Source organism: Erpetoichthys calabaricus, chromosome 14, assembly GCF_900747795.2.
Source record: "Erpetoichthys calabaricus chromosome 14, fErpCal1.3, whole genome shotgun sequence".
Classification (NCBI taxonomy): domain Eukaryota; kingdom Metazoa; phylum Chordata; class Cladistia; order Polypteriformes; family Polypteridae; genus Erpetoichthys; species Erpetoichthys calabaricus.
In genome coordinates, this window is record NC_041407.2 from 45,672,660 (window position 1) to 45,681,389 (window position 8,730).

The 8,730-nt window shown below is 42.0% G+C and overlaps 1 protein-coding gene across 2 annotated transcripts; it reads right to left on the reverse strand.

The window, feature by feature from the left end:
* Window positions 1-1,976: 1,976 nt before the first annotated feature.
* myclb (MYCL proto-oncogene, bHLH transcription factor b) lies at window positions 1,977-8,282 on the reverse strand. 2 transcript variants are annotated; one of them, XM_028819295.2, is made up of 3 exons: window positions 8,149-8,282; window positions 7,052-7,656; window positions 1,977-4,064 (listed from the first exon to the last, which is right to left on the reverse strand). In XM_028819295.2, exons 2-3 carry the CDS (start codon window positions 7,572-7,574, stop codon window positions 3,496-3,498), a joined length of 1,092 nt encoding a protein of 363 aa, XP_028675128.1. In that variant the 5' UTR covers window positions 7,575-7,656; window positions 8,149-8,282; the 3' UTR covers window positions 1,977-3,495. The 2 variants fall into 2 exon arrangements, with proteins under 2 accessions (XP_028675128.1, XP_028675126.1); XM_028819293.2 differs by having other exon boundaries at window positions 1,977-4,067.
* Window positions 8,283-8,730: the final 448 nt, after the last annotated feature.

Below are 8,730 nucleotides of genomic sequence, written 5' to 3' on the forward strand. Positions count from 1 at the left end.
ATTTTCCGATCAACAGAGGACTAGTTAAAAGCAAATAATATGCACTCACTAAATACAACTCATGTTGCTGAAGTGATACTTGTGTTTGCTAAGCCGTGTGTCACAGTGGCACTGTTAAGAGTTGGGAAGTTTCCTGGTATGCTTAATACAAAATGAGTTCATTCAACTGTTCAAGATGTAAACGCAAACTATGCAGACAACATAAGATGCCTAATACAGAAGAAAGTGTCCATGTGACGAATTTTAAAATTCAATACAATTAATGTCTAATGTTGATGCATTTTTGAAAGGTGTCTATGCTTTGTAAGCAATATTATGTAAAAGACTAAACAAAATTAGTGTATTTGCACATTTACATTTCATGTGATGATTTTCACATGTACATTATGCTTTTTGTTACCTGCGAGGACTAAAGCACCTCGTGAAATGAGAAGTGTGCAATTTGAGATAGCTGTCTTCTATGCCATGTTGGCTCTTGTAATATGTGTAGTGACAAGCCAGGTTAAAGTCAAATGAAAAGAACACAAAACTCCATAAGCAATTTTTGATTCCATACCTGAGTATACACACTCTACATTCAGGTGAAGAGACAGCTTCATCTTGAGAGGCACTACAACAAAAAGAAAATGAAGCTAACAGCCGATCATTGCATAGATTTGGTAGAGGGAGGTTAAACTGATCCAATTTGAAATCACCACTTATCTTAATATGAATGTGAGATTCAAACCCATGGGCGGTAGCAGTGTCACAGGGCAGTTCAGTGACTAGGGCTGCTGCCTCTCACCTCCAGCAGTCTGCTCATTTGCAATGTAGGTTTTTTTTGATATACATAGAGTAAATGTCCCTGTTTTTCATGTACTGAACACTCCAGTGTGTTGCCCCACAGTTTAGGTGTAATGGATTCTGAATCCTTGCCAAGTTCACATTTTCCAGTACTCCGAAGTGCTATCCAGTTTTGGTTCCTACTACTTCAGCGATACTCACAAGGAAGGTTTATTAAAGACCCTGAACTGTGTCGGGCAGATTCAGTGATGGATGGGTAGTGCATTTAGCCTGTGAGCTCAAGCAAAATGTCTAAATGGCTTGTGTTACTCACAGCATGAACATCTACAAGTGCTTTATATCAAGAACACAACTGATTGAAAAGGGTATACAAAGTAAACAGATCATTGAGCTATGTCACTTTTATTCACTACACTATTATCCGGAGTGCATAATTTCTGAAATAGAATGCACAAATACTAAATCAGTCTAACAAAATATTAATTTTTGACTACTGAACTCTTTAGATGATGACACATGCCATAGCGTTTGGAATGTCAATAAAATATTACATCTTGAACAATTGGTGCTAGACCCTGTTCAGCCATTTATGACAATTTTACAAACTGCTTCCTCCTTAAATAAAGCCTTACACCATAAGCCCTAAAACTACAAATACTTATAAATCTGTATTTTTGTATATTCTTAGCCTAAACAACAAGTTTTAATAAAAAGATCTCGAGACAGGTATTAGCTGGGAGACCTGGCATCCCAGTGGTAGTGATTACTGCCGTATTTACGCTGCTAGATTTAATTAGCCAAACCTTTTAAAGGGCACACAAAGGCGCACTCAGTGTATAGCATGCCCTGTTCAAGTGCACGGAAGGCCCATTTGCCTGCCTGTCAAATCAAGATATAACCCTAATCCCTTTATTCAAGCCATCTGTGCTCCTCAAGACTTGAATCCATTTTGTGCCGGGTGGCTAATACAGCCAACTGAAATCTACCTGCATTAGCAGTTTCCCGAGCTTCATTCACCCTTTTTTTTATCGTGATAACAGCATATGTCTGTCTGATAAATTATGCAACAAGAGATTCTTGGCAGCTTAGTGGCAATTTTCAAACCATGAGAGAAATGATTAATCCATCCCAAGCCCTTCCACACACCCATATAAAATGCATCTTTCTGTACTTACAGAAGAAACAGGCATACGTTGGAGTTTGCTGGTCAGTTTATTTCTTTTCCTTCTTGAGGTACTGAAATACAAAGTGCTAAATCTGAGGGAGCAACCCTCATGGAACCAACCAACCAACAACCTTACCCCACAGCTTCTGTTAAAAAGGGGGGGGGCATTTGTAAAGCCTTTCTTCCCCCCCCCCTCCAAAAAATGTGCTTGACAACAAAAAGCCCCATCTGACCCTCCCCCCCCCCCCCCCCCCCCTTTCAGTAAACAGTCCTGCTGACATACAATGAAAGGTTAGGACCTCCGAGGGCACCAGATCAACTGTACAAGGATTTTAAAGCAAAAACTTGAACAAGACCTGCGAGGCTGGTTTACGTGGGCCCAGTGACCTAACTGGAAAAAAAGCCTTTTCATTGGTATACCAAGGAGGCTGGGAGGGTCACCGCTGCTAATGTGCCATTTTTACCTGTCCAAGCATGACAAACTATAAAAGGCATTGAAAAGTTCATGTAGTCAGATGAGCAGGTTTTGCAGGTCTGACTGGTATAGATGCTGGTGAGGTTTACACTACAACATTAAAGAGATCTTCATTTCAATTAGCACCTCACAAGACACCCCCATAAAAGTCAAAACTGGGTTTAAAGAGCCACATCTGGCATTTAAAATTATTCAACCAACTGCCTGAATCAGCAGGGCTGCTTAACTGAAAGGGGGAGCTGCTTTCTGTTAGTTTCCACTAGGCTCACTATATTTTAACTTTACTACCATAACTCTGTAAGAAAATATAGTATAAAACTTACTTTTAAGTTACTGTATATAAATCAAAGAGACAGGCAGTGAGACTAATACAGTAGCAAAGTGACTATTAGAATACAGTAGTGTTTTTCTCATTTTCTTAACAAAAATAGAATTTCTCAGTCACCAAAAAAAAACAAAAAAAAAACCCAACAACCAATCCATGTGTGTTGATACCCCAACGTTAAACACTGGAAAGCCATCAAAGTGTCATTTTGGTTCCCTGAACAAAACAAAAAACGAAACAGCATCTGTGTGGGTTTATCAGTAGGATTAACACCACCTATGTACAAACATTCAGGTAAACAGTGGCAGCTGGTCTGCAGCTCACTGTTGCTTTCATATATCAGGAAATTCTCAACAGGAGAGAGGGAGAGCAAGACTAACCGCTGGCATTCACAGACCCTGGCGAGACAGAGGGCCACAAACCAATCCTTTATGAAGTAACCCAACATGGTTCTTCTGGTCATCCTAATTATGTTAAAGCCTTTTCCATGCAAATAACGTTCATGCTGCAAGGAGTGGTAAATGCTTAGAGAAACAGTTCCAACAAAAAAGTAGAAAACAACATAAAAAAACCAACAACAAAAGTGCAGAGTGAATAGAAAGTGGGGCCGATTCCACTTCCTAGGTTCTCACAATCCTTTGGGGAATACGATGGGAATGGAAATAGCCGTCAAGGTTGTCCCTCTCTCCCGTTGAATGATCTGTGCAAATTAGTAGCAGGCAGTCGTTACAAAGCTTAGAAGCTGAATTACGATCGCTTACAATCATAAAGCCTCCTTAACAACTGCTGCTGCCTGGACTTTAACTGTTTTTTCTCCACAATCTTCAGTTTTTCTTTTGAATGAAGTTCCCTCAGATATTCTGTAGCTTTTGTCAGAATGACTACTTTGGGAGTTTTGGGACAGTCTACTAGTTCGGGGATTTCATCCCGCAGAGCCAGAAAACGCGAACGCAGATCATTGCGCCTCTTGCGCTCCAGATAGTTGTGAGTTTTCCTTTTGTCTGTGTCCTCGGTATCGGAGCTCTGTGGGCTTGTGCTCTTTGAGGTGGAATGAAAGGCGGACTCCTCTGTCGATGGGTCACAGGCGGGTGGGCTGCACGGTTCCATCTTGCCCTTTTTAGGCTGTGGTTCCTCCTCTGGATAGCTGTCCGGAGATGGAGCTGCATAGTTATGCTGCTGCTGATGGATTGAGATGTGGAATCGCTTCATGGAAGGGTCATGTGGGTCAGCTCGGACAGTAATAGTGACTGGCTTTCGGACATTCAAAAGGTGTTTATTTTGCTTGCTTTCAACCGTCACCACATCAATCTCTTCATCTTCTAGGACAGAACAAACAAAAAATATTTTGTGAAACATCACATAAGTAGTATATTATACTGAAAGTGATAATTAAAAGGAATGACTTGCTGGATTTACTGCATTAAAGATTTAGAATTTGAAAGACTAGGACTGACAGCTCAGATCTCCCTGCAAGCCTGAGCAGTTCCTACATGTATGTACAATGGGATTGGGGGGGTGGTAGAATGAGGTACTTTCAATAGCCTTCTGTATGCCATCTTACTCAGTACATTCATAGCTCTCGCTATATTCCCCCTGCTTGTCCCCAAAACATAAACTTTGCAATGCTCCCTCATAATGAGCCTGCTCTGCATTAACTGTAACACCTCACCAGTGGTGTCCTCAGTGTCATCTGATCAATATGTAAACACCCAAGGTAGACTGGCTGGCAGCCCACACACCGAGCTGCCAATGTGAGGGCTTTCTTATGTTAAAACACCTGCTTCAGCATCCTGCCAGTATTGTTCATATTATTTAGAATATATGTAAATGTGTGCAGTTTGAGAAGTTAGAAGCGATAGATAGATAGATAGATAGATAGATAGATAGATAGATAGATAGATAGATAGATAGATAGATAGATAGATAGATAGATAGATAGATAGATAGATACTTTATTAATCCCAATGGGAAATTCACATTCTTCAGCAGCAGCATACTGATACAATAAATAATATTAAATTAAAGAATGATAATAATACTGTTGTTGTACTTTATTATATACTCTAGATTTTAAAAAGTAATGTAAAACTTTTTTTTTTTTTACTGCATGTGTACTCCTGCACAATTCAATCAAGGCACTGCTTCAGTGTTTAGTGTTCAGGTGAGAGTCCACATCCTGGGAAGAGTACTGGCTATTAAACATGTAATTATGAAGTCACACTGCACTTGCAACGACATAAATGACACTGGTCCCTCATGTGTTACCATCACAGTAGCACTCTAGAAAACATCATTTAATCATATTCTTGAACCTTGGATTAGCAAAAGCAGTAATACAGAAAGAGATGGCTCATGGGGTGAGTAAACCTTCACTAAATCTATTTGGGAATGACATGAATTGGAGTCTGAATTGGACTTTGTCACTTCTAAGAGTTTTCTGTATCTTAGTTTTTCTTTTGCTTTTTGAAATGTTACACGTTACTGGCACTGTATCACTGTCTCCAGGTCCAGCCACACCCAAGACCTCCCCTCACCGACCACAACAATCAGCAACTCAGAAAACAGCCCCACGGATCACAATTCACCATGTCTGAACAGTGACTGGAAAAAAAGAATGGCCAGCGTATGCATGTACTTGTCCATTTTAAGTTGTCCTGTTTCACTTCAAATAAAGAGGCCCAGCATATTTTCCACTTATACTATTCAGGAGTCAAATGTTCCACAACTATGAAAGACAAAAGGAAACAGGCAACATGCCAGCTTTGGACCTGATGCAATTCTATAAAGTAAAATAATTCTGACAAAGTTTTTTTCTAAGTCGCCCTTCCAGTCTTAGCTCAAAGATGTCTCCAACTCCTCCGTATTTGGCTAGTCCTACTCTAGATCTGGAATATTTAGGCACCACGTTTTGCATAATGAAGAAATAGCAAAACAATGCCATATACTTCAACAAGAACCCAAATGCATATATTAACACTAGTGAAAAAGACATTGAAAATTCTTTGATAAATAATACATGCATTTCATCATAAAAATAAAACAATGTTCTTCCTAGAAACCTAGAAAGTTACTCAGTGCCCTGCCAATTATTCACTAGGCTCTAAAGATGTATTACCATAAGAATAGCTTCATTTTCCCCTTTCTCCCTGTATGAATTTTTAACCTTTGCCCCCTGTAGAACGAATTCACACTGACCACTTTGAGATTTGGGGGGAAAAAAAAAACGAAATCCCCAATCTCATGTTCTGTCATCCTATTTGTGGCAGCTAATCTTAAAGGTTATGGTCACAAAATTAAAACATTGATGCACCGTCAAAATGAGAAGCTAAGCAAGCATGCCTTCCCTTTCCTAAGCCAGCTGGCTTTCTTTGTGCACAGAATGAATCCCACGCCAGCCCCCTTTGTTGTCGTCCTCTATGCCCGCCCCCCAGCACTCTACACAAGCTTAACCTCAGCCCTGCACTAATTGGTTTGATCTGCTAAACCATCAACATAGTAGAAGGGGCCCTTCGAAGCATTTTAGAAAAAGGCAATTTCGAATTGTCTTTTAGGTCCACTAACTACTCTCTTTAAGTACAATAGATATGAACAAAAGCTTGGCAAAATAAGTCAAATAGTTTGGAAAATGTGTTGTGGGATATCACTAGATAGATAGATAGATAGATAGATAGATAGATAGATAGATAGATAGATAGATACTTTATCTATCTATCTAGTGATATCCCACAACACATTAGTTCATTTTCCTTAAACCATCACTTCATAATTGATTATTTTTATCGAGTCTTACTTACAAATGAGGGCATATTTGTTCTTACAGAAGATAATCGCACCCTGCCAAACAAATGTTAATTCCAAATAAGTGGTACAAGGTTGCATTATTTCCACGCCTGTCCCTGTGGTGCTTTCACAGCCCAACTAGAATCCATGGGAAGGAAACTGCACAATAAAGGGCACGATTCTGTAAAGGAAGCTGAAGTGGGATGGTATAGGTGGGAGGAAAAAAAAGTGTACTAAATGGAAAGTCACATCAAGGTTTAAAAGGGGCAGGGGTGCCAGCCAATATGGGTCATTCTCTGAACGTCTAACGTGGGTATATTACAAAAAAAAGACTGCAGAGGAGACGCTTTGAGAAACGAAAGCGCTCTGCTGATTAGACGAGTCACGGTGTGAACCACACCAGATCAACCAGAAGGCGGTGAATCAGAAGTCCCGCAAATGTAGGGGCGTCGATGTTGCCGACCCCAGGAGTTCCACTCGACGAACGTCAGTCAGGTGCAGGGGCGTCACCTGCCGGTCTTACCTGAATCCGTGCGACACTCGGATCCGGAGGACGCCTGCTTCTTGCTTGGCGCGCTGAGAGAATAGAAGACGGCCGCTGGGTCCACACAGCCGGGGGCCGTCGTGGAGTCCTGGGATAGTACGCCTTCGGGTTCGGACTCCACTTGCGCCAAGTGGTCATTCACCACCTTCTCCAGCCTCTGACTTCCCGGGAAGCCGCTCCACATGCAGTCCTGAATAATGAACGAGCTGAGGTTGCTGAAAAGCGCCGTATGGAGGTTGCATTGGGTCGCCGCATCCTCCTCTTCCTCCTCTTGGTTTGCACCGTGGGAGAACCATTCAAGCGATTCGGCTATGGGGAAGCAGGAAGGGGACATCGGGGGGGTGGGCACTAGCTCAAACTTTTTCCAAATGTCCTCGCTGGGGGCCGTGGATTTGTAAAAATCCTCCTCCGGATCGTGATCGTCGTAAAAGTAGTGCTGCAGGCTGTCGTAATCCATTTCCCAATTCTCATAACGCGGGATGGCCGAGTTAATTCCGGGCATTGGTGGTGCCGGTGCTGCTGCTACTGGCGTCTTGCTATGTGCGCTCCTTTTCCTGCAGCCGTGTCCTCCTTTAAAAGAACACCTGTGAGGGTAATGTAAAGAAGGCGTGTTAGAAATCAAACTAGAGGCTACTATTATACGTATCCCTGTGAGTGATTTCAAACTTTGTCCAGCCTTAGCAGGACCGACGCGAAAGGCTGCAAATCAGATTAGGCTTCATTTAGAAACTTGAGCTACAGCCCTCTCGCCTCACACCAGTGTCTGAGCTCTCGTTTGTATGCTTTAGCACAGTTCAGTCAAACGTACGTCGACTCGCACGTAAACCACACAGGTGCTACCGTTGACATGAAAATGTCTGTTTAAACTGCATGCTAAAAAAGGAAGAAGTTCATAAGCATGTTAAATAAACGAATCTATTTGCCCCATGCGAATGGTTCACTCACTGTCTTCTGTTGGGAGACCAAAACAGCGATTGTACTGCAAACAGAAAAATGTTTCAAGCCAGCATCTTGTTCCAAACTAAATAAATTTGCCGCGCTGCCCATTCCCATGCGCCCAAATAACAAGCTCTTACCAGTAACTGCAGGCTGCGCTCAATGGAAGGACGCATTGGCAGCACACTCGAACCAAGCCGTCTTTTCCCGCGGCAGCTCACAATAGCTGTGCCGTCCACCGGCTGCTGCGCAGTTGTTGAATAGCAATCCGGCGGGCATTGCTGTTTTGCATACAAGGCGGGAAGTAGGCGGAGCGAAGTGTTCTCTTAAAGGCGCACTCACAATTCGGCTCCGTTTCTTCCGACGAGCCCCTTGGTTACGAATTTTTGCCAATTCTTTATTGCAAAATAAATGTGCGTTAAGACAGATAAAAAAGGTCGTATTTCTTATGTTAATCCAACTATTCCACAACTGAAGAGCCTATCGCTGCATCACCGGGCGCAAACGATCTTGGACGGCACGCTTACTCTTTTTAATGCGCCTTAGTTCGCACTACCATACCTTTTTAAAACGAGAGACTAAACTTCAATACTTGAACACGCAAGGAAAACATGTAAACGCCATACTGGATATCGAACCCGTATCCTTGGAGCAGCCGCCGCTATACCTTAGAAAAATACAACCATACTTGCAGAAAACAGCATCTGTATCAAAAAACTGAT

Excerpts from the sequence above, each read along its gene's own strand:
- myclb (XM_028819293.2), bottom strand. The coding sequence starts at position 7,574 with ATGCCCGGAATTAACTCGGCCATCCCGCGTTATGAGAATTGGGAAATG. Across the intron at positions 4,068-7,051 it reads CGAGTGTCGCACGGATTCAG|AAGATGAAGAGATTGATGTG; the intron begins GTAAGACCGGCA and ends GTTCTGTCCTAG.